Source organism: Lissotriton helveticus, chromosome 3_1 (assembly GCF_964261635.1).
Source record: "Lissotriton helveticus chromosome 3_1, aLisHel1.1, whole genome shotgun sequence".
NCBI classification, from domain to species: domain Eukaryota; kingdom Metazoa; phylum Chordata; class Amphibia; order Caudata; family Salamandridae; genus Lissotriton; species Lissotriton helveticus.
This window is the reverse complement of record NC_136061.1, coordinates 754,130,301-754,156,789: the sequence shown is the minus strand read 5'-3', so window position 1 is coordinate 754,156,789 and position 26,489 is coordinate 754,130,301. Positions and strand designations below refer to the sequence as shown.

The window sequence follows — 26,489 nt, the reverse complement described above, 5'->3', positions numbered from 1 at the left end:
ACGTGCATACTTAGTTTCACCAGATTGTAGAGAAAAGGAAGAGACGGGCGTGTTCAATAAAAAAAGGTGTTATTTATTGATCAGTCTCTTTTCTCATACAAGAGAAATGAATCGCTATGATTGCAATACTTATAGTTAAGTAAAGTGCATACAGTAAAAGCAGGATTATAAAATAATACTGTAAAAGCATTGATATGGTTTCTTAGCCATATGATACTTTAAAATGGATAAAAATTATACATACATATATACATTGACTAATCGTACTCAACTGGTGCTTCTAACTACGCCTACCCAGGTGTACCTGACCTAAGCCTAATACGTGGGAGGGAGTAAATAAGTAGCAGTTTAAGTTAAGTTTGCTTTGCCAAGGGTCTGACTCAAGAATTCTCTGTAAGGGGTTAGTCAGTTCAGTACCTGGGATTTAGAAGGCAGGAGGGCTGGTATCTCTCTCTCAGGACTCGGTATCCCAGTTACCCGCGAAGGCAAGCTGGAAACGCCGGAAGCTAGATTTCTCGGCAGGAGAGAAGACAGCGTCTCTCTCAGCGCGTCAAAAGGGAGGGCAGCGTCCGTGGGCTTCCTGCATCAGCTGGGCTCTCCGGCAAGTAGTGCTGCTCCAAGCTCATCACCACCGTGTCTTTGCTAAGGGCAGCGTCGGTATATTTATACCTGAAAGGTGCCGAGTTTGACGTAAGGATGGACATAAAACGTCAGTAAGGATGTCATAAGAACTGGTCGTTCTTACATTCTTTACAGGAGTTCTCGAACGAAATCAAAACAATAGCTGCGGGGGATTTCCCAGGTCTGCTGGTGGTTTGGTTTGTTTTGAGAACTGAGACTGAAGCCCTGTGGCAGAGGGCAGAGGACTTGCGCGCTGAGCGCTTTAACTTCACTTTGATTTTAAAATCTTGCCTGCTCACTGCTGCTGAGTGCGAGCAGCTTCAAGCCTTATCCGTCCCGCTGACTACGAGCGGCGAACGGTAAACTTTCATTTTTAAAACTTCACTCCCCCTATCCCGCCCTCCTGACTCCTCCCATCATGGCGTCATAGCCTATATAGGCTCCGCCCACTTTCGCCTCGCGTTAGACTGAAGCCCTGTGGCAGGGGGCAGAGGACTTGCGCGCTGAGCGCTTTAACTTCACTTTGATTTTAAAATCTTGCCTGCTCACTGCTGCTGAGTGCGAGCAGCTTCAAGCCTTATCCGTCCCGCTGACTACGAGCGGTGAACGGTAAAGTTTAATTTTTAAAACTTCACTCCCCCTATCCCGCCCTCCTGACTCCTCCCATCACGGCGTCATAGCCTATATAGGCTCCGCCCACTTTCGCCTCGCGTTAGACTGAAGCCCTGTGGCAGAGGGCAGAGGACTTGCGCGCTGAGCGCTTTAACTTCACTTTGATTTTAAAATCTTGCCTGCTCACTGCTGCTGAGTGCGAGCAGCTTCAAGCCTTATCCGTCCCGCTGACTACGAGCGGCGAACGGTAAACTTTCATTTTTAAAACTTCACTCCCCCTATCCCGCCCTCCTGACTCCTCCCATCGCGGCGTCATAGCCTATATAGGCTCCGCCCACTTTCGCCTCGCGTTAGACTGAAGCCCTGTGGCAGAGGGCAGAGGACTTGCGCGCTGAGCGCTTTAACTTCACTTTGATTTTAAAATCTTGCCTGCTCACTGCTGCTGAGTGCGAGCAGCTTCAAGCCTTATCCGTCCCGCTGACTACGAGCGGCGAACGGTAAACTTTCATTTTTAAAACTTCACTCCCCCATCCCGCCCTCCTGACTCCTCCCATCATGGCGTCATAGCCTATATAGACGGCCCTCATGCGTCAGCGCAGCGGACGAGCGCAGCGGGCGCGACGTAGGCGTGCCGGAGTTGCGCCAGAGTCAAGCCCGTCTGCGCCCGTCCGCGCCAGCACGGGCCCAGGGCCCAGTTCCTCTGCTTACAATCATGTAACCTACTCCCGTACTGCCTTATTGCGGTTGCGGGGGCCTCCTTGCTCCACGAATACCGTTTTTAACTGTCACAATGCCCCATCCTGTGCCCAAACTGCAGCCTTTCACTGGAATCTTCCGTCTCAAGTTTAGACTGTATGTCTTCTACATTTTGGAATTTTCCATCCCAAAGTCATAATCCTTCCCTCATTCCGCCTCAACCCTGTCCCTCTTGGAAGTTTATCAGTATCAATTGTCGATCCCTCGCGAAACACAAGAGGGATATCTTCGACCTTTTGGAGACAGCTAGCCCAGCTGCCATGTTTGTCACCGAAAACTGGTTAAACGATAGCTCTGGCCCTGACATCGCCATGGCCCTCCCCAATGATTACACCTACATTGGGCGAAACCGGGTTCTTAAAGATGGTGGGGGAATCGCTATCATTTTCAAGAGAGAATTCTCCTGCAAATGGGAAGATCTAGATTTCCCAAACTGCGAGGCGGGTTTGTTTAAACTCTTACTCACTCCTCATTTTACCTTAACCGGCACGCTGATCTACCGCCCTCCGGGTTCTGCTAGTAATTGGGCCGCCTCCCTCCCTGAACTCATTGCCCCATTCTTGGCGCAATCAACTAATTTTATCATCGTTGGTGATTTGAACATCCATTTTAACTCTGCGTCGTGTGCTATTTCTACGCGCCTCTTACAGGACCTTGCAGCCTTAGACCTTCACTTGCATAACTCTGACCCTACTCACAAAGCCGGTAATCTTTTGGACCCCATCATTTCCAACCTCACTAGCATTTCCTATCAATCTGCAACGCCGGTCATCTGGTCGGACCATTTCATTGTTAATTTCTCTATTAAAGCAACAATGGCTATATTCTCAAACCCCGCTCCCCCTCACAAAGCCAGTAGGAACTGGAAACGTCTAAACATGGATAAATTTAACTCCCTTCTTGCTGACTCACTACCTACGTTTTCCAGTATAACTACTAATGAGCTACCTACTGTCAGACGTTGGCTGACAACAGCTTTGGACTCTTGTCTCCCGACTCAAAAAAATAAACCTCAAATCCATCATCCACCAGCACCATGGTTTACTGATGCTCTTCGCCTACAAAAATCTAACTGTAAAAAATTGGAACGCATTTGGCGTTCCAATTATAATTCTGATCAGAAACTAAAATATAAGGTTGCCCTCAAAGCTTATCATTCGGCTTGTGACACTGCCAGAGCCAATTTTGCCAATACTACTATCCTTATGGCGCAAAATAGACCCAAGGCCCTGTTTAAAATCGTCAAAGAGCTTTCAGGTGCGTCTACAGTACCCAAAGACCCCTGTTTGGACACTGGCCAGTGTGAGGTGTTAGCTAATTTCTTCGTTGAGAAGATTGATAAAATTTACGACACTTTTAATCCCACTTCCGTTGTGTCCACTAACTCTGATCCAACCATATGTAATCCCACCCCGGCTACTACCTTCTGCTCTACTTCCGTGACTCCCTCGCTACATGCTTGGGATCCCATCTCCCCTACACTTCTAAAAAAGTATCTGCGTGACATTAAATCTGGTTCCCCTCTTGATCCAATACCTCCACAAGTTCTGAACTCCCTGGACCCAGCCTTACTGCATATCATTCTGAAGTTCCTGAACGCGTCTTTAACTGAAGCGATCGTTCCTAATGAATGGAAGCATGCTATGGTGGTTCCATTATTAAAAAAGGTCAACGCAGATCCCAATAACCCATCTAATTTCCGCCCTATTTCTTTGCTTTCATGTTTTTCTAAAATCTTAGAGAAACATGTTAATTCTTTGCTTAACTCTCACGTTGAATCTTCTAATTTTCTCCATGGTTCTCAATCCGGGTTCAGGGCTGGCTTTTCCACTGAAACCACCCTCCTTGGTGTGTCGGAATCCATTAGACAAAAGGTGGACAATGGGGAGACAGTGGCGCTCATTTTACTTGATTTGAGTGCCGCATTTGACACCGTCTCCCACTCCATCCTGTTGTCCACCTTGAAATCTGTGGGTGTCGATGGTTCCGCCCTGGCCTGGATTGCTAATTTCCTTTCTGATCGCACGTTTCAAGTTTTTTCCTCTACTTCTGTTTCATCAATCTTTCCTTCTAAACACGGTGTTCCACAAGGGTCTATCCTTAGTCCCCTCTTTTTTAATTTGTATGTAAGACCCCCTGCTTTTCTGGCGGAACAGGCAGGTCTCACAATTTACTCATATGCCGATGACACCCAAGTCATCTACTCACTCTCCACCAACAAAAATTCTCCCTCTTCTTCTCTTCAAATGGGACTTCGACAAATATCTGCATGGATGCTTGAGCACAAATTAAAACTGAATGGGGACAAAACAGAACTGCTCCTATTTGGCTCTGACACCTCGCTATGGGGCCCACAACATTGGCCGCCGGAGATGGGTCCTCTTCCCACCCCAACTACGACTGCTCGTAATCTTGGGGTCCTCCTTGACAACCAACTGTCCTTCAAGCAACACGTCGTGAAAGTTTCCGCCACCTGTACGACCATCATCAGGTGGCTGAGGAAAATCACGTGGATGCTGCCTGACGACACCCTCAGGACTGTAGTCCAGGCTCTTGTCATCTCACGCCTGGACTACGGGAACATCTTACTCTTGGGTGCCTGTAAGGAGGTAATTAGGAAGTACCAGGTGGTACAAAATATGGCTGTTCGCCTAATTTGTAACCTCCCTGCTAGAACATCGGCCACGTCTCATATGCGCAAATTGCATTGGTTGTGAATTGAGGGTAGGGTCAAATTTAAGGCTTTATGTCTCATGCACAAAATCATGACTAGAAGAGCTCCGCTCTACCTATCTGTTTTGGTGCAGCACTATGTCCCCCCTCGCACACTTAGGTCCTCTACCCAGAACAAATTTAAGATACCGCGTGTTAAGAGAGCTAAAATGGGAGGCCGCTCGTTCTCCATGTTAGCACCTTCTCTTTGGAACTCCTTACCCTTACCTTTGCGTTCTGAAATGTGCTTCTTGACTTTCCGTAAAGGAATCAAGACTTGGCTCTTTAATATGTAGTCTGCTGGTCTGATGCTCCTCTCATCTTGTATGCCTTCTGTCTGCCTTAGCGCCGGGAAACCTCCGGGTAGCTGCGCGCTTAACAAGTGTAATTATAATAATAATAATAATAATAACTCGGTGTGCTTTCTAGGGGGCTGGAGGAATAGTGCTTGCTTAATGTGATAGCATGCGCTATGACTTAATCTGAAAGCGGGTTTCTGTGCCTTTGTATGGATATTAGTGATTTATTAACCGGACAAGGGTCAGAAATAGGAGTATCGATATAGGTCCCTATATAAACACACTACAGTGTCGGAAGCGTGACGTAACTCCAGCAATGCGTCATTTTTGCGCAGGTACGCATTTGCGTCCTAGAAATGGCGCAGTGAAATCTCATAGATTTCACTGCGTCACTTCTACGAGGCTTACTTGTGTGGGAACGCCACCGCATACATTATACCTGACGCAGGTATAATGTAGCGCAGTGGTTTATAAAGTGACGCATCTGCTTAGATGCATCACTTTGTAAATAGGGCGCAACAGGTGGCATATTTTACGCTGCCGATGTGTCACAAAAAGTGGCACAACGGCAGCGCAAAACTGTCACAAGTCCTCATAAATAAGGCCCTTAATCCTCACATTGTTCATGATGTGAGTGGCATTGAGTTAGTTAATATCAATTTATATTGTGCTCATCATCACCTAGAATAAAGCGCAACACGCATCCCTAAGTGTTTCTTGGCACCTTCCACAGTGCTGCAGAGCTGTGGTGATAAGGCATAGGTGAAGAGTAAACTACAGTGCAGTGTGCTCTGATGGTTCATTTACTTGCGAACATGCCAGAGTAGAGAATAAATATGGAGCACAGAAGATGGAGGGGAAATAGTGTGTAAGAAGAAGAGACATCCTACTGGCGCTGATTTCACTCCTACCCTCCTCCCTCCTCCTCTATCTCTCTGTTCTCTTTCTCTCCTATCCCTTTCCTCCTAAGCTTTCCCTTTTGCCTCTCCCCTCCCTGTTTGATCGTCCAACCTCCCACCCCCAGCTGTTCACCTGCCTTTCCCCCCCTTTTTCACGCCACCACTCTAAACATGATCTCCCGCATCTTGATATCACTGATGTATATTGCCCTGTCTCTCTCTCTTGGTGTTCTGTAATGTTTGTTGACTTAAGCGGTTCCTCGTGTTTTTTTTTAACATGTTGATTGGTTTTACTGTTGTTTATTGTTCCGCAATATGACCTCTTTCCGAGGGAGGGGCAGATAGCTAAACGAGCATTCTTGCTAGGGTGCCAGCTTCCAAGAAAGAAATGTAAATGTGTGCAACTGGCCAATCCGCACATCTAAAGGGTTCTTGGAAGCCGTTATTGACTTTGCTTGATTGAAGCTTCCTGATGACACATATATTCTTATTGAGAGGTAGTGTAAGGGAGCTACCAGCTAAGCTGTGAAGTGTGTGCTTTTAAAGAACAGTTACAAATAATTTGCGCTACATACAGTCTGGATGATACTAAAATCTTTACTTTGGAATCACTTTTTTATCTTGAACCTTTTTGCGCATTTTGTATCAGGCGATCTTTTACTGAGTGTAATGCAAGTTTAAATAATGACTTTCATGTTCACAGTGCTTCCTGTCACGGACAGGGACCTTGTAGCACTAAACGTACATACACAAGTCACTATTCCCCACTGCACCAACCAGGATTCAGTCTGTGGCTTTCTGGTGCAGTGGTTAACTAATAAAGGTTTTACAATGTAGGATAGTGCTTTTTCCCACTGATTAAAATTCATTGAATTTAATTTCCATTTAAGCTGTGCCTTATTTTATATCTGGTTACCTGAAGGTGAAAGACCGAAAAAAGTTACAGAATATTTGTTTTTGTTTTTTAGCCATTCCTTGGACCACGCCCCCACGCTCACTCACCCATCACAGTTCCCATACTTTTTAAAAATGTACTTCAACCACTGAATCTAACTCTGAAAATGTGGCACTGTGAACCATCATTCAGTTATGTGCCCTTGTCCTGAGGTCAGTGTCATGCCTTCACTCCGCCCAGTAACAAGATCTCGGTGGGGTGACACGATAATGACTAGCTTTAATTAGAAGCTATAATGCCTGTCCTGATGCTGGCATCGGCTAACGGGCAGAGAGCGCTAGTGAACTGTGGAGAAGAGGATCAGCATTTCTTCTTACTAATCACTTCACCCACTCTAATTCCTTTGGCATGGCATCGGAAAAACGCTGCTTTACATTTATGGTTGATTGGCATTTATGTTCATATGTATTTTGCTTAAAAATCTCATCCTGCGCACAGGAATTGAGTAGGTGAACAGACTAATGCATATGGTAGATAAATACGGCTTTAGCAGAAGCCAGGGACAGGGCTGAGCGAAGGCGTTTACTTCACTCCTCACATACAGGGCGAATATTTACAAATGTTACATAGTCGGGGAATGAGGTGTCATTTATGTGTGTATGTATGAATGAATGCGGTATTAGTATAGTGTGAACCTGGCCGAATTTTCCATTTAGCACTTGCCGGGCTCGAGTTTGAAGTTGTCCCTGGTGCAGACTTGCAGAGAGCCATAGCTGGGCTGTCATGGTTACAATGATTGCGCCAGAGAGTATTTGCATGATCTAATATATAGGATAGGCACAACAAATATGAAAATCATAAACGAAACAATATATAGGTAAGGAATAATTGACAGGAAACGAGAGGGAGAAAAGGAGGGGGTATGATTGCTAGAAGCATGGCCTAGGAACACAATAAGGGGTCCATTAGTATGTCGGGCGGATTGCCTCCGCCAGGGTGCCGGTGGCGACCGCCACCCTGGCGGTGGCAATCCGCCCGACAAGCACTTTCGTTTTCCCCTCCTCCAGATTAGGATGGCGGAGGGGACAGCGACGGACGGAAAGACCGTCCGCCGCTTTACCGCCGCGGTCGCCTTGCCACCGCGGCGGTAATAGATCAATATGGTGGCGGTGTCCAATGGACACCGCCAGCCATATTACCATGGCACAAAGTAGGGGCCTTACCGCGGCGGCAATGCCGCCACGGAAAGGCAGGCGGAGATTGCTGCGGGGCCCCCCTGCAGGGCCCCCAGGTTGCCATCACTGTCGGGGTGCACATGGGGGGTACCTATGGTACCCCCCCACATGTTCATATGCAAAGCGGCAGGCACCGCGCGGTGCCTGCCGCTTTGCATCCTGAAATGCGTCGGCATATGTTTTGCATTGTGGCGGGCGGTGCAGAGAGCACCGCCCGCCACAAAGCAAAACATATAGGATGTGCCTGCCACTGTGGTGGGCACATCCTAATACCCACAACGGGACCCACGCCCTTATGGCGGGCGGTCGCGATCTCCGTTAGGGTGGTGGGCAGACAAAGTCCGCCCGCCATCCTAATGGACCCCTAAGTCTCAGGTCTTGACCTGGACTGCATCAGTGACTGGGAAAAGCGGGTTTGCCTGGACAGGTTGTTCCCAAAGCAGGCATCGGGGGTGGGGAGCTTATACAGAAAGACGTTGGTTACCTCTCTCTGCGTGCGCTTATGGGGATGATTAGGAGACAGACTGCTGATCACTGGTTGCATCTCCCTCCAGGGGGGGAAGATATGTTACAATTGTGGGGCTTTTTTACAAGCCCCATGCACCACCGGTACGTCACTTTTTCCCATATTAAAAGAGCCGGTGCAAGGGGCTTGTCAATAAGCCCCAGTATCTCTCTTTAAGGTGTTTGCGGGCATTTCTAGCATTATCTGCTCAGAGAATAATTAAATTGGTGAATTATAATTTGAAGATATGGGCAAGGACCATTTTTTGCAACTGCCTTCTGGAAGGCAATGTTTTAAAAACGTTTTCAGTGGCAGCTGTAATAGTGCTCTGTTAAAAGTTGTTTTTCACTGTAAGCTTTTAATTAAAAAGAGGAAAAGGATTTTTCCTTGCATGCTCTGGCTAACAGAAATAACCTAAAGACCATGCTTAAAAACATGGAAGATCTTTTCCTTGGGTCACTTAGGGTTTTAACAGAAAGATAACAGCTGTTATTTGAGATTCTGATAGTGCCAGATGGCAGGTCTCGGATAAATAGTGGTGCAAAATCCCCAGTATTCATGTTTGGCTAGATGTTTAAGCACTATTTGCTTATGCTTAAATTTATAAGACTTCAGACAACAGCAAGGTACTCTGGCAGCGTTTTCTGCTTGCATTTCTTTTACTAGGTTTGAAAAGGGGTGAGAATCTCATGTTGATTTTCCCAATATCTTTTTACCCCACTTCAGAAATATATGTCATGTTGTTAAAGTGAAAGCTGTGTGGCAACCTTGATCACTGTACAGACTACACCCTACACTTTATAATTTTCCCCCAATCTACTTGTTTCTCTCTTTTTCTTATATGTTTTTTCAAGATTTCTGGATTTTCTAAGAACCCATCCTACTCTTGTCAACAGATGTTACTCCCCAAAAGAAATTAATGCACAGATGCCTATCTCTATAATCTCCATAGTGATGAACTTAATCGGGGCGGGTGTTGTGTTGTTTCATGCTTCAAGCTATCTTGCGATCCTTGTAGCTGTATCATGTCTCCCACTCACCTCCGACGTCATGTCATGGACATAATACTATGCTGTATTGCAAGACCTGCCAAAATCCGCGCCAAAAAGCAGTTAAGATGATGTAATTTCAAGCTCGGAGAACCCCTCTGGTAGTCCTATGGGAATGTAGCAAATGTAAATTTGTGTCCTCAGCACATTCTGTATATTTGGTTCTCAATGCTTAGCTGTCGTGCTTTTGCCCAACTACCAATTTGAAGACAATGATCCACATACGTCTACAATCCTCATACACCACACCCAGCACCTCCCAATAGACATGGCTACTGGACAAATTTGATTGTGCGGCTATGTCTTTTTCTGTGTAAAATGGATTTTACGCACTCCTCACATAATCCACAATATTTACATTATGCACAATATATAAATTTGTTTATAAAAAATGTGTTTCTATCTGAAACGGATCTAAAGTTAATATAACTGCTGCACATGGATGCAATGTGTTCAGACCTTCAGCTGTTGATTGCTTTAATAATTCATTTTAAGGGGTGACAGTGTTATCCAAATAGTGTAAACATTCCCATTTGATATCTTTGGAAGGGCTTTTTTCTGCAACTGGAAAGAAGAACCTTAAATTCCTAATTGTAATTCAGCCAGGTTTGATAGATTGATTCCTTCTTGTCAAGATGTTTTTATTTCACTATTAACACATTTCCATGTTTGCATCCCAGACACTGTTCTCACAGCTACGTTTATTTCAACATGGCCCCTAGACCTTAGAAGAATTTCAAATATGTTGCATCTCTCTTAAAGATCCCGTGACTTAAATTTTAAAGTACCTCATAGTGAAACACGAACATAATAGGTTTTGTTGTGTGGTGTTTTAGGCTCCACGTGAATTTTCCCAATTCATGCCCTTACATAGATACAATTCACATTGCCTTTATACAGGCATAGAAATCAAGCCGTTATTTAGGCATAGCCCATGCTACCTAACCGAAATACAGGCATGGCTACTTCCACCCGTACGAAACATCACAACGATTTCTTGGAAAACCAACTTAAGCAGCTAGGGAACTTCCCCTTGCTTGAATATTGATTTGTCCAAGAACTCAGTTACTTTACAAAGAACAACTATTCCCTAGGGGTTCTTTCCTGAGGTTCATATGGCCGACTTTAAATCAAACTATGGCATTCCTAAACACCTTCAAGGTATAAATATACCTTCACTTGCTCTAGCAAAATACAGTGGTTCGGAACAGTTTGAAGACTTACTTGCCCGACGCAGCTCGCTACAGCAAGTGCCAAAGGAAACCGACTCTCCAGCTGATCAGGAAGCTGCCGTTCTCCTGCCGAGAATCCAGCTCCAGTGTTTTCTGGCTCCACTTGCGGGGTGTTGGGAAATCGAGTCCCGAGACAGAGATACCAGACCTCCTTCATTCTAACAAGGTATGGAGCTGATTAGAACCTAGAGACACCTTTGGTAGATTCTTGGCAAAAAAACAAAACCTATGCTGCACAATACTTACTTCTGACCTCGTACTAGACTTAGGTAGGTACATTGGGGTAGACGTATTTTAGAAGCACCAGTTCAGTATTTTAGTCTATGTTATTTATGTATGTATTTTTATATGGCTTAGAAACCATACAATACTCTTACAGTATTATTTCATATTACTGTTTACGCTTTACGCATTATACTTTGCAGTCTGCATAACGATTGTAGCAGTTCACTTCTCTTGCATGAGAAAGAAGACTGTTCAATAAACCTTTTTATTGAAAACGCCTGTCTCTCTATTTCTCTGCAACTCTGTAGAAACGAAGCATGCACAATTGACTGAGTGAAATACTTATCTATTGTTTCCGCAACTCAGAGATATATTCTTATTCTTGGGAAACAAAGTTGTCATGTTTATGCGGTTATCAGAAACGAATTCCTTCTTGTGTATTCGAGAAAGTTTCTAGTGACCTCTGAGTTAGCTGGCACACACAATTAAGTTTAGTATATTCGATAGAGACCTAGTTGACCTCAGTCCTACATCAAATCTATAGGATAAATTATTCCAATGCACAGAGCCTATTGGGAATATAGGAACTACACTACAGTATGAAATGTTCTATATGTTATGCAGAGCTATATTTTAATAAAAATTGTACATGCATAATGGCAGCATGTCTTGCCTTTTCTTCATGTTTAATATTCTCAATGTTGCCACATAGGCTGGTCCTCCACTTCCACATAATTCTAGTGGCTATCGGACATAAACCACGAAAGGGTCAAGATCGTAGAGCTTCACGGCCACATCTGAGGCATGGATCGCTATATAAATTCTGAAGTAAATACAATGAGGCAGATTTACAAGCCCCTTGCGCCACTTTGCGTCACTTTTAACATGGGAAAAGTGACGCAAAAGTGGCGAAAGGGGCTTGTAAATCTGCCCCAATGTTTTGTACTGCCAACTTTCCGCTATAGACTTACTTCCCCTCCAAATACAAATTCAGAGTGATAAAATAGCATTCATTTAAGGTGATTGGAAAATACACCAGTTTAAGAATTGTTTATGCTTAGTAACCTGGTGCTTCCTAAATTGGGTTTTGTTTCTGTGCTTTGATACACAGGTGTGCTTTATTTGTATAGGCTGTACTTTCATTATAGTTTCATTTCATTTTGTATATCTTATACAGGCCTTTGCCAGCGATGTTATTGCATAAAAGCACGAAGTACTGTTTGTAATGTTTGTTAATTCATATTGTTTGCCCCAAACATCTCTTTATTGAAAACGATATTATGCTGCTTGCCCAACACTAGGAATGTGAAGAACTGAAGCGAGAAAACAAAAATCTTTCAAACGACCTACATTTGGAAAGATTTTTTATGAAGTCTGAAAGCGAGCTGGGAATGAGGAACCTGAGAAATCTAAACCAAGATCTGCTATCAGAAGTCAATGAGGTACATCAACTAAGAGGCATTTTTAATTCTTTGCATGCGTTTTTTTACTTGAAGGTTAATAGTGTGGTCCAGGTAACACATTGAGGCACACCAGATCTGACATAAAGTACATTTTAATTTTCATAAAGTTTTGCTTGATTAAGGGCCTGATTTAGATCTCGACAGATGGATTATTCCGTCACAAATGGTGACGGATGTCCCTTCTGCCGAAATATAAATCACACAGGATATATTTGGATTTATATTTCAGCGGACAACATATCCGTCACCGTTGTGATGGAGTAACCCGTCAGCCAAGTTCTAAATCAGGCTCTAAGTCTTTTGGGTTGTTTAGTGTACACTTGACAGGTAATTACATGTATTAAACCATGCATCAAAGGTGTCTCCAAAAATGTCAAAAAAAGTAATGAGCCTGAGGAACGCAAATCACCACTTGCTTCAGCAATCCAACTTGTATAAATGTATAGTTACAAATTAAGTGGCACCAGAAAAACACACAACCTGAGCCCTTTTCCTTGGTCCCAAATGTGGACAGGAACAGTGGAGAATGAGCACTCCTAAGATTCTTGCTCCCGGACACCGTTTAGGAGACAGCAAGCCTGTCTGCTTTTAGTATGTAATACAAGAACATGGGAGAATGTTTTGGACTGTGAGGATGCACATCCTACTTCACAAGCCTTATACAACATCTTACGTAACTAGGTAAATGAATAGAGGAGCCTACACAACCATAGTTAACTTATGGTTGCTTCAAGAACTCACTGACGGGAGCTCTAAAGTGTGTTATGATAATCTGACTGATCTCTGCAGGGGTATACAGTCCCTGGCGTGTTATGAAAAGACAAAACGCAATTGCCTGCTGACTGTTTTCTGCACAATTTGAGAATTATTCCTACTGACACGGCTAAACTCTAGGGCTGCAGAATTTGTCCTCTAGTAGGCACCAGCATAACTTATTTGAATTAGAATTAGCTACAATCAGTACACTTACTAAAAGAGGAAGAGGAATCTTCATGTGTTTCTCCTCAGCAATCTCCAAATAGCAGGACTCAACTAAACCAGATAGGAATTTTTATTTGCACCCAGAGACCAACTCATTTAACTTCTTGATAATCATAACACAATAATTTTCACAAAAGTGACCCAATTACAGCTGAAAAAACATTATCGCAAGACCCAACATCACTGTTGAATGAATATGTAAGAGTTAGATATTCCTGGGAATAGGAACGCTTGGAGTAGTTCATTGGCCATGGCTAATTTTACAAATTACAGCTATGTAAAAGCAATCAGGGTGGAATGTAAAATACATATATATGAACCTAACAACATTTGTAGTGTTTGTAAACTTCCAGTATTTAAAGGGTTTGATCCACATCTACAGATAATAAACCAGGTATAATATGTTTTACTGACATTAGTCTAACATTAGCATACATTAACCAGGAAAAAGGTAGCACGGAATCAAGGAAAAAGGGAACAAGTCCAACAAGACTATGAATCTCAAAATATATATTTTATTTATTTATTTATGACATTTATAGAGCGCGCGGCTACCCCCAACGGGGGTGTTCCGGCGCTGAGGACTGCAAACGGGAGGAATCCAAAATTTAGCAGCTGGAAAATAAAAAAGTCTTCAGTTTGCCCCTGAATTGTGATTCGGTGTCGATAAGACGAAGACTGATAGGTAGGGAATTCCAGAGTTTAGATACCACCACCGCAAATGCTCTACCACCCTTTCTTGCTAGGCGGAATCTGGGAGGAAGCAGGAGACGGAGGTGGTTTGATCTAAGAGCATGAGACGATTGGACTATCTTCAGCCTGTGTCTGAGGTATCTTGGGCCTTTTCCATTCAGAGCCCTGAAGACAAGTACAAGGGCCTTAAATTTGATGCGCGCAGTGATAGGGAGCCAGTGAAGCTTCCCTAGATAAGGTGAAATGGAATGCCGGTAGGGGAGCTTACAAATCAGCCTGGCTGCAGCGTTCTGCACGATCTGCAGTCTGTGGAGGAGGTAGGCTGGAAGTCCTATATACAGACTGTTAGCGTAGTCCAAGTGTGAGGTAACAAGGGCGTGCGTCACTGTCTTCAGTGATTCAGTGGGGAGAAAGGGGGAGATCTTTCTTATCAGGTGAAGTTTGCCAAAGGAAGCAGAGGTAACTTTCAGGATCTGGGTTTTATAGGATAGTTCGCTATCAATTTGGACACCGAGATTGCGTGCCACATTAACAGGGGAAGGTGGAGGATTCAGTTCCGCAGGCCACCAGGTGGCGGGTAACAAGGGGGTCGCTTGATTAAAGAACAACACCTCCGTTTTATCGGTGTTGAGTTTTAGCGTGTTCAGAGTCATCCAAGCTACGATATTGGATAGGCAAGTTTTAAAATTTTCTAATCCAAGAGGCGAGTGGTCTCTGAAGGAAAAAATGAGCTGAGTATCGTCAGCGTAAGAGACCACTCTAACCCCAAAAGTCTCTATCACCTTTGCCAGGGGTGCGAGATAAACATAAAAAAAAGAGGACTAAGAGCAGATCCTTGTGGCACGCCACAGCCGAGTGTTTTTTTATCTTTGGACCAGAATGGTCGGCACCAGACTTGTTGTGTGCGGTCCGTCAAGAAGGAGGTAATCCAGGCCAGCGAGGTATCACAGGTCCCCAACTCTAGGAGCCTGTCCAACAGAATGGAGTGGGAGACCGTGTCGAAAGCTGCGGACAGGTCGAGGAGCACAAGCATGGCTACCTCTCCCCTGTCCACGCTCTCCCGCACGGTCTCTGTGACCTCCAATAATGCTGTCTCAGTGCTATACCCGGTCCTGAAGCCGGATTGTGAGTTGTGTAGGAGTTCATTCGACTCTAAATAGTCGGAAAGTTGTTCTTGAACAATTTGTTCCAGGATTTTAGCTGGTTTGGGGAGCAAAGATATTGGGCGATAGTTGCTGAACACAGCTGGATCGGACTCAGGTTTTTTCAAGAGGGGGATGAGGATGGCCTGTTTCCATGTCTCCGGGAACTGACCCGATAAGAGGGAGGTGTTCCCTAGTGTAGCCAGGGGATGTACAATCGCTGGTGCCACTGCTGTGAACACCTGGGCGGGCATGGGATCTAGTGGCGAACCCGATTTACATAGCTGTATTTTTCTCAACGCCACGTCCAAAGAGATAGGTTTGAACGCCCGCAGGCTCATGTCCCTGGCAGGCGAAGGATTGGGGGGTACAACCTCTGTGTCGGATTTATTCGCCGCATCAAATGAGGCAAAGATGTCAGTGACTTTCTCGTGAAAAAATCCGACAGACCGTCGCAGAGCTCTTGGCAGGGCTCTATCAGGTGTGTGAGGTCCGCAGGGTTGGTGAAGTCTTTAACAATCTGAAAAAGCACCTTTGCTGAGTTGTCTAACGATTTGATTTTGCATGCAAAATATTCTCTCATGGTGCTTTGTTTAGTTTTATGAATTTTTTTTAGCGCCACTCTATACGTTGTTTTGGCCGCTGGATCGTAGGCGCGGCGCCAGAGGCGTTCTTACCTTTGACATTTACTTTTTTCTTCCCGTAACGACTGGGAAAACCAGGGTGCTGAAGGCTTAGTTCTGGCCAAAGAGAGAGTGGTTAGGGGGGCGATGCTCTCAATGGCCGTGGTTAAGTATTGGTTAAGGTTCACTACATCGATATTTATGTCTTTAGAGGGTTGCCATTTGAGCTCGGCCAGTGCAGGTTCAAGCGCTTCCCGCGTTACTTTGAACCATTTTCTTCCTACTTTCTCTGTCCTGCTTATGGGGGCCATGGTAGGGACAATTTTAAAGTTAAAAGGGATGATAAAATGGTCCGACCATGTCAGAGGGAGGGGGGCAAAGGTAGAGAGGCCAGGTAGGTTCGAAAAAATGAGATCTAGGGTATGGCCCGCTATATGGGTGGGGCCCTGAACTTTCTGGATGAGATTAATACCCGCCATAGTTTCTACTAGGGAGCAAGCTTTTGCACAGTTGTTGTCGTCTATGTGTAGGTTGAAGTCACCAAGAACAGTAAAGTGGGGGTGTTTTAAGGAGAGATCAGCTACGGTCATGAGTAGATCCGTAGTATGGGTGGGGGGGTATCGGGTGGATTATAAATCAGCACCCCCGCACAGATAAGAAGAGAGGCCTCGGAAATGCTGAAGTACATAGCTTCGATGGATCCAAGTTTAACTAATTTCCTTGAGAATATCTTCCAATGGGCTCTGAGGATTATAGCTATGCCTCCTCCAATTTTTGATCCAGGTCTATTGAACCCGGCAAATTGGTAGTCTGGGGGGACAGCCAAAGAAATGTCGGGGTTAGAGGCATCTTTCGTCCATGTTTCCGTGAGAAACATCAGATCCCAGGCGTTAGACGTAAGGGAGAGCCAGATGTCACTTGCATGTTTAGGCAAGGACCGGCAGTTGAGTAGACATGCTTTAAGTTTGCGTGGGGGTGGAGGGCAAGGTCCATCTCTGATGTCTCAGCGTGGGCATGACGGAGGAGGAACAAGGGAGAAGGAGCAATCTGTTCAGGTAAACCGTTCATTAAGTAGTGCAGGGTTGCACCTGATGTGGTTGCCTTCTATAGTGGGTCTAAGTTCAAGAGGACTCTTTCTGGTCCACCTATGGCACTCTGTAGGGGTTGGTTTGGGCAGAGTGGCTGGAGCTGGACGCGACACAGGCGCAGACGGGCTTGCCTTTGGTCGCACGTTGACACATAGGGTTTTATAGTTTAGTAGTGAGCGAAGCTCGCAATCAACTCCGCCCCCTCTGCTGCCGGGAACGCCCTGCGCGTTCTAGTGCCCGGTCTCCACGCCCTCCACACAAACAGCACACAGCTGCGGGGACCGAGGCGGGAGCCAAATGAGGTACAATAGTTTGAATGTGCAATTTAGGCAATATTCACAGTTTTAAAAATCGCTACTCAATTTTTTAAAAATCGCTACTCAGTTTTAAAAAGTAGTTCATCAAAACACTGTAAATTCTAAAATGAAACACCAAGAGTTTAGTCTCAGTGGATGTTGGTGAGGTCAGGCAGCCGCCTACTCACCGCAATCCTCTGAGAGCAGCGTGGAATCCTTGGCTTTAGTAGTGAGCGAAGCTCGCAATCAGCTCCGCCCCCTCTGCTGCCGGGAACGCCCTGCGCGTTCTAGTGCCCGGTCTCCACGCCCTCCACACAAATAGCACACAGCTGCGGGGACCGAGGCGGGAGCCAAATGAGGTACAATAGTTTGAATGTGCAATTTAGGCAATATTCACAGTTTTAAAAATCGTTACTCAGTTTAAAAAAAATCGCTACTCAGTTTTAAAAAGAAGTTCATAAAAACGCTGCAAATTCTAAAATGAAACACCAAGAGTTTAGTCTCAGTGGATGTTGGTGAGGTCAGGCCGCCGCCTACTCACCGCAATCCTCTGAGAGCAGCGTGGAATCCTTGGCTTTAGTAGTGAGCGAAGCTCGCAATCAGCTCCGCCCCCTCTGCGGCTGGGAACGCCCTGCGCGTTCTAGTGCCCGGTCTCCACGCCCTCCACACAAACAGCACACAGCTGTGGGGACCGAGGCGGGAACCAAATGAGGTACAATAGTTTGAATGTGCAATTTAGGCAATATTCACAGTTTTAAAAATCGCTACTCAGTTTTTTAAAAATCGCTACTCAGCTTTAAAAAGAAGTTAATCAAAACGCTGCAAATTCTAAAATGAAACACCAAGAGTTTAGTCTCAGTGGATGTTGGTGAGGTCAGGCAGCCGCCTACTCACCGCAGTCACTAATTTTCCTTTATTTTGTTAAATGAAATCCATTCACTTGAAAATCTTTCTAAAAAACAGGACCAAAACACTTAAAAAATGTCAGCAGTTCATAGTTCAAACATTTCAATACTTTCGGCATTTTCAGAACAAAATTTCCATATTGAAAGCAAAAAGTAATCTTTCACTTTTATTTTCAAACCATATATTTTCCTCCATAATAGGCAAATAGTATGTGGATCTCATTTGCAATAGTCAGGGACAATTGTAATGTTATCTGAAGTCAGCTTACACCACGGCATCGCTCTCATTCATCAGAATGGTAGTGTTTCTAAAACAACACAGACCTCATGTGTTTCTGTGCTTGTATTTTATAAAGAGCCCTTTAGGCAGGTCTCAGACATGTGCTGGTTGATTTCTAGAGACCATGATCTATGATATAACTAAAATAAATAATGTTGATACATAAAAAGAAGACACAAGCTGAAATATATACCAATACACAATGTTAATTCAAAACTGTAGTTCTCGTGAATGATTATTGTATTAAGTTTGATGACAATCTGAGGAGCAGTCTATTACAAGGAGACAAGAAATTTAGAGTGATAAGTATATATCACCCCACATATATCTATATGAACATACCTTTTACTTATACAAATATCTTTGCACGTCTCGGTCTGAAGCCGTTCAATCATTTTTAGATAAGAATTGTTAAATTATAGGTAACAGTCAACATAAAGAATAACTTTAGTTAATGAGCTAGATGAGGCCAGTTGATAAGGGACCAGTATTTGGACCTAGTGCCTAGGCCAACATATTCAGTCATAACATGCGCTGTAGCCGTAGTTCTTTTCCACATGGGCCGTTTTCTTGAACTTGTTGATGAGAACTCCATTACCTCAAGCTGTTACTACAAAAGGCAGACTTTACATGCTAAAAATATTTTTTTTTTACCTTATTGATAATAAATGAGGAGGATACAATTTGCTTTTCGTAAATCAATATTTGAATGTAAAAGGTTAGGAGACTGGTATTCTGTGACTCATTCAGGTATTATGTTTCTATCCCAGTCACTAATTTTGCACTTCATGATCAGTTTGAACATTTCAAAGGAAATCAGGTCACTCAAAAAACATGAAAGTAGGTCCAAGTCTTTTAATAAACAATGTAGGTATGCAACATCCCGCATTGAAAATCGAGTTGGTTCCTCTAATGTTTAATTAAAAATGCATTTTAGTAGATGCTCACATACCACTTTTTGGAGGTTTTTCCCAGTAAGAGATTACACAGTGACAATTTCTTGCCCCGTGACTGGGTGCCGAAAATATTTTGCAGGAAAATGGCAAATAATTGCTATACCAAGGCATCTTAAAGTTAGTTTGTTCGAAAAACTTTATTTAAGTCAAAATGACCTAAAAAGTACAAGAGTCAATAATCACAGTTCTAAAATTACATAAAAAAACTCAGTTATGATTAAAAAATAATAATATTAATTAAACACATATTTTTCATTCAGAAACATTCAGATTATTAATGTGTTATAACTAGGCAAAGAACACACAGTCAATTCCGGAAAGTGCGTAGTGCATTAATACATATATAAATTAGCTAAAAAAGAACATGTTAAAAAGGGAGAACAATAAACCTTCAATTTAAAACTGTAAACGATACTACAGAATGATTAAGCCAGTTTACTATGGTAACATTATTGATTCACCATAGCGGGATCAATACAGCATTTTCAAGATTTAAAAAAAAAACCTTCTGGTGCACCACATGGAGAACAAAAAGCCTGCAACTGAATAAACTATTGGGATGCTAGAATCAGATTTCAGTATCGTAAATACTACAAGACAGCGCCTATCCCCAAGATTCCTGCAGATCTGAACCAACTAGCGTTTCCTTGCTTTCTGATAGCCTGTACAGCTAAAGAAAACATGGAGCTATGATTCCTCGGGGTGGACGCACACCGGACACTGGCGCATTTGCTGATCTCTCCACATCTTAAAGTAGTGCTCAACAACACTTGTTCAGTTCAAACAGTGGGATTAAATATCATTTGCATAGTGATTGTGGGTGCTATAGAAAGAAAAATTGTTGTGACCCACCAACACATTACCACACTCCTCTGCTAATTCTTAATCTCAGGGCATAATCTATGTTTTATAGACATACACACTATGGCAAAAAGTGCAAGAATACAGTAAATCAGATCAGATCACTATAACTGTACTGATTACTAAGCTTTCATTAGAACACCTAATGAGCAGTTCATTTATTATTTATTTTATTTTTCCAGTTTTTATATAGTGACGACTTGGCCCAAAGGCATTAAAGCACTTTATATGACAGCAAAAAGTAAGATCTGGTTAACAAACATCATAAAACAACCTTTGAGCACCAGGAAGACAAGGTTCAAACATGTCATACCACCAAGGACGTTACAGGAAAATAAGTGGTTAGCTAACCATCATAGTAAATCAGCAGCAAGTAACCAAGGGAGCAGAGAGAACAAACATTTCATAACATTAAAGAAGGGTCAAGTCAACAAAACAGAAGCAACGTTCCCCACTTTAACCAAGGTGTGTCTCAAATTGAAGGATTTAGAGTCCCCTTTTGAATGTCAACAGACAAGAGGTTTTGCAAATGGCTGGTGAGAGGGAGTGTCAAGGCTTTGTTGCAATAGCAGGGAATGCCTGTCTCTTGCAGCCTTCTACCCTGAAAGTTGGAGGTTTAAGCAGAAGGGACTCAGTGGGCCCGATTCACAAAAGTAATCTGAGACAAAATCCTAACTTTATGACTTTTGTTAATTACAAAGGGCATTTAGAACTAGTAAAGTTAGGAATCCTGACTTTGCTACTCCTACATGCCCTTTATGAATACAGAAAGTCACAAAGTTAGGATTTTAAGACCAAAACTTAAGTTTAACTGAGACAAAATCCTAACTTTATGACTTTCGGTATTCACAAAGGGCATTTAGGAGTAGTAAAGTTAGGATTCCTAATTTTACTACTCCTAAATGCCCTTTGTGGATACCGAAAGTCATAAAGTTAGGATTTTGTCTCAGATTACGTTTGTGAATTGTGAATTCGGCCCAGTATTTGTTGACCCTCATTGAGCTCCAGAGACTTTCACTTATCTAACCAGTTATGAGGTAGTGGACTTTTTTCCGCACCGTCGACGCTAATGTTTTTTTAGGACTCTCCGTGGTTTTCTTGTTACTTTGTTTTTCTGGATTGTGTTTCTGGTCTTCTCTTGTTTCTTTCTCGAAGATGTCGTCTAGGAAGTCAGGGTGCAAGCCTTTGAGGGAGTGCGGAGGACATATGTCCATCACGGATCCCAACGAAGATTGTGTCTGGTGCCTGTCGTCGGATCACGACATCGAGGGTAACCCTGGGCGAAGCACTACGCTACGCTCGCGTAGTTTGCGAAGTTTGCACAACTTCGCACTACGCGAGCTGCACGTAGCACAGTGCGAACACGCGTAGTGCAGCGTAGCATAGTGCAGCAGTCATTTTTTGCTTGTTCGCGGTCCTCAACGTCATGTTCGCGACCGCGAGCAAGCAAAATAACATCCCCACGAGATTCTCAACGCGGGGAGGTCAGGTTTCTTATTGCGAGTGGTTGCGCATTCTCGCGACCGCTCGCGATGAGAAACTACCAGTTCGCATTGAGAAAGCTGCCGCTCGAGTAAAAATCTACTCGAGCAGCAGAAAACTACAGCTCGCACTGTGCAAGATGCCGTTTTCAATGATTGCACAGTGCCAGATGCTTGTCCGCACTGTGCAATCATTGAAAACGCATCTTGCACAGTGCGAACATGCTACTACGCAGCTCGCGTAGTGCTACTGGAAGTTCGCATAGTGCGAAGTGCACTTCGCGTAGCGCTACTTCGCGAACTACGCCACCCTTAATCGAGGGTTGCGCTTGCTGTCGGAAGATGAACCCGAAGGCTTTAAAGGAAAGAGAGGCCAAGCTGTTCATGGCGAAGATGAGGAAGGAGAATAGAGGTCGAAGAAGGTCAAGATCCAGGTCGAGGTCATGATCGAAGTCGACATCGGGTCATGCTTCAAAATCTAAAAAGTATAAGAAGAAGAAGAGGCACGGCTCTCGGCGCCGTTCAGATAAAGACACGGCTCCGAAATCAACCTCTCCAGCTCGACGTCGTAAGGACTATGTGTCTCCTTCTCCCTCTGGCTTGATTCAGGGTTCTCCTGTTCAATCGGCTTCGCCTGTGGCTTCTCCGGCGCATTCTACGACGCCGGCTCCATCTCCGACGCCGGCTCATTCTCCGGCTCCGGTGGAAGAGGCTCCAGTACCTGATGAGTCATCGACTCCAGTGGTTTCCGCCATCGGCGCCGATTGGCCCGAGTCTGGTGATGCCTCAGCCAGACTCTTTGCCAGGCGCGTACCCACCTTTCCCTGCCCTGGGGCAAGGTCCATCATATTACTTAAATGCAATGTGTGGAGTCTTTGCAAGAGCTATGTACCCCTCTGGAGTGCCTTCGGGTAACCATGGGTCCTATGGCCTTTAATCTGGGGGTACCTCAGGCCTATGCTCAGGCTCCCTTAACGCCATTCCTTCCAGCAGCGCCATCCTGGCATTTCCCGGCACCGAGGACTTCGACGCCTTTCACTTAATCTCTGGCGCCGTCAGCTCAACCTCGTTCAACTCAGGATGTGCCTCCGGATCCATGTTCGACGCCGGCCCCGGATCCGTCGGAGTCGTGTCTGGCTCCGCCGACGCCAGTTCTGAGGATAAGATCCAGTGGGAGGCACAAAGGATTTTGGAGGAGCAGCGTTTTCAAAAGGAAGGAATGGAGGAAGGTGAACTTCAGGAGTCAGAGGACTTGTTTGAAGTTCTAAGGGTGGCAAGTGGCCTTGATATGTCACGAGAGTGGGAGCTTTCTCCTCCTACAGAGGCTACTTCTAAGGATGTGGCTCCTTACCATACAGTGATAACGAAGGCAGCGGAGCTTTTAGACCTGCAGCTTCCTACAACTGAATTCAAATGTAATATTTTGACGGAGGTTCTTCGTTCTCCCTCCACTGTCATAGAACCTTTGCTGCCTTTCAATGATGCCATCACTGAGCCAGTTATGGAGGTTTGGCATAAGCCCTTTTCGGCTCCAGCAGTATCAAGATCTATTGCTAGGAGGTACAAGGCAGCTCCAGGAGATCCGGCCTTCCTGACATCTCATCCTTCTCCTGAGAGCCTGGTGGGTCAGGCTGCCTGTTCAAAAAAAATCTTCTGGGGCCTTTCCTCAAGTTCCTGGTGATAGAGACTCGAAAAAGCTTGACCAGTCCGCAAAAAAAGTATTCTCCTCAGCAAGTATGGCCTTGAAGTTCACAAATGCCACTTGTCTTTTGGGCTGTTAAATCCACGCTCTTATGGACTCAGCAAAACAACTTGACCCTGAATTGTCTGAGGAGGACAGGCAGAATTTTAAGGAGGTGTTATCGGACACTCAAGCTGCTGCACGCCAGGTCATTCAGAGTGGCATGGACACTGCGTACTCTGTTGCCAGGATTATGGGGTCTTCGGTAGCCACAAAGAGAAGTGCTTGGCTCAAGTCGTCGGAGTTCTCTCAGGATGTGCAGGCAACACTTCTTGACCTCCCTTTTGATGGTTCTGGGCTGTTTGGTAAAAAGGCAGACGCAGCCGTAGAAAGATTCAAGGACAGCAAGGCTACAGTCAAGTCTCTGGGATTACAGGCGCAGTCTAGAGGTTCATCTTACAGAAGGTACAGAGGTTTTGGAAGGTCGTCCTTTCGGACCTACAGGCAGCCTCAGCAGCAGCAACAGCAGCAGCAGCAAAATACCTACTGGGGTAAGAACAGAGGTTGTCCATGAGGTCGCCAGCCCTACTCCTCCTCCTCCTCTACCTCCCCCCTCTTGCCACAGCACACCAGCCCTAGATCCACCATTCTGGATCATCTTGGTCCTGTGGGGGGTCGGCTTACCCATTTTCTACAAGATTGGGAATCAGTCACTTCAAACCTTTGGTTTCTAAATCTTGTGGAAAATGGGTATGCTCTTCCCGTTCGGGAATTTCCTCCAAATTACACCCTCCTTGCCAAGGGGCATGTTTGGAAGACCACCTTCTTCTTCTGCAGGAGGAAGTACTTGCATTGCTAAAAAAAGGTGAAATAGTGGTGGTTCTGGAGCAGGAAAGGGGTCAGGGTTGCTACTCCCGGTATTTCCTGATTCCCAAGAAGGATGGCAGGTTACGTCCAATCCTGGATCTCAGGATCTTGAATCTTTTTCTCAAGCAGGAGAAGTTCAAGATGCACAACCTAGTGCAGGTTCTTCAGGCACTGCAACAGGAAGATTGGATGGTGTCGATCGACTTACAGGACGCGTATTTTCATATCCCGATCCTGAAGTCGCACAGAAAGTATCTCCATTTTACGGTAGGGTCGCAACATTATCAGTTTGCGGTTCTTCCGTTTGGACTTAATACTGCACCTCAAGTCTTCACCGAGGTGATGGCAGTGGTGGCAGCCCATCTCAGGAGGTCGGGGTTTCCAGTTTTCCCCTACCTGGACGACTGGCTACTGAAAGCAGAGTCGCCAGAGAAGGTGCTTCATCATCTGCAGGTTACAACTCAGTTGTTGTACAGATTGGGTTTCTCGATAAACGTGCCCAAGTCTCACCTGGTACCCTCTCAGCGCAACCTGTTCATAGGGCGGTACTGGACACTACTGTGTGTCAAGCATTCCCACCTCCACAAAGGATTCTCGACATTCAGGAAATGATTCCTTTGTTTAACAATGGAGTGGTCGTTCCAGTCCTGAAGGTCATTTGCCTGCTAGGTCTGTTTGGTTCCTGCATTCTGTTGGTCATCCATGCACGCTGGCACATGAGGGCGCTCCAGTGGTGCCTCCGCAGGCAGTGGTATCAGCACAACGGAGATCTCGGGGAGTCTGTGAGGATTTCCAGAGAAACTGCAGCGGATTTGTCTTGGTGGAGCGTGGAGAGCAATCTGTCTCAAGGAAAGCCTTTCCATCTGCCGATTTCTGAACGTTCGTGCAGACAGTCTCAGTCGGCAGTACTCTTCCGACCACGAGTGGAGGCTTCATCCAGAGGTGGTTCATCACGTCTTTCGGACGTGGGGAACTCCTCGGGTGGACCTGTTTGCCACTCACCAGAACGCTCACTGCCCGTCATTCTGTAGTCTCCAGTATCCGATGCAGGGAGCGTTGGGGGACACGTTTCAGTTGAGTTGGGACTCACAACTCCTTTACGCGTTTCCTCCCATAACCTTGATTCCTTGGGTTCTGAGGAAGATTCGCCAAGACCGGGCCCAAGTCATATTGATCGCCCCGGATTTGCCAAGAAGTGTGTGGTACACAGATCTTCTCCACCTCTCCTCGTGCCCTCCGCTCCGTCTCCCTCTCAGGGCAGACCTTCTCTCGCAGTCGCAGGGGCAGGTTCTACACCCCCACCTCCAGAGCTTACACCTTCATGCCTGGAGATTGAACGGGGCAACCTGAATTCTTTATCTCTCTCACCTGACGTGGTTGACGTTATTTTTTCCGCCAGACGGCAGTCCACCAAGTCTATCTATTCCTATAGGTGGTCCAAATTTGTCATTTGGTGTGGGAGAATTCTATTGACCCGTTGAGGGTTCATCCTTCAGTTTGCTCTCTCTCTAGCCCAACAGGGCTTTGCTGTGGCTACTGTAATGGTTATTGATCGGCTTTGTTGACATTCCTTTGCCTGCCGGATCGGCCGTCTTAATTCAAGTCGCCCATTGTGTTAAGGTTCATTAAGGGCCTTACTGAGATTCACTGCGCTGACACTGGTATTACCTGCGTTAATTTTGGACCCCTCCTGAGGCTTGAGCCGGGAGGTAGAGCTTAACTGTGTGCTTTACTGTGCTTTACTGTGTGCAACAGGCGCTGATTGATAGCGCATTGTACACGAACGCGAGTAGCAATTTTAGACGCCAAATTTTTAAAACTATTATTTGCTCGTGATTAGCTTTGGAATAGCAATTACACTTACCCCGCCCCTACAAATCACTCCCCGTGCACTTTCGTCGGTGACAGCCGATTTCAGGGCTGATTACCGAGCAGAAGGGAAGCATTTCACACGGCAGACATCTTGAGTGGGAGGCGGCAGCTGGTTTAGCGCTCTAGCCATCCCTACAAAAGGAGCTCAGGGTTTTTCAGACGCGAGATTCACTGCGCTGACACTGGTATTACCTGCGTTAATTTTGGACCCCTCCTGAGGCTTGAGCCGGGAGGTAGAGCTTAACTGTGTGCTTTACTGT

The 26,489-nt window shown here is 45.1% G+C and overlaps 1 protein-coding gene across 1 annotated transcript in view; it reads left to right on the top strand.

Annotated features, from left to right (window-relative positions):
* Window positions 1-26,489, top strand: part of LOC144824736 (uncharacterized) — a 283,602-nt gene that overhangs the window by 15,136 nt on the left and 241,977 nt on the right. Inside the window, exon 2 of the mRNA XM_078683749.1 lies at window positions 12,342-12,482. Coding sequence (XP_078539875.1) covers window positions 12,342-12,482 — 141 coding nt within the window. The remainder of the gene's footprint in view (window positions 1-12,341; window positions 12,483-26,489) is intronic.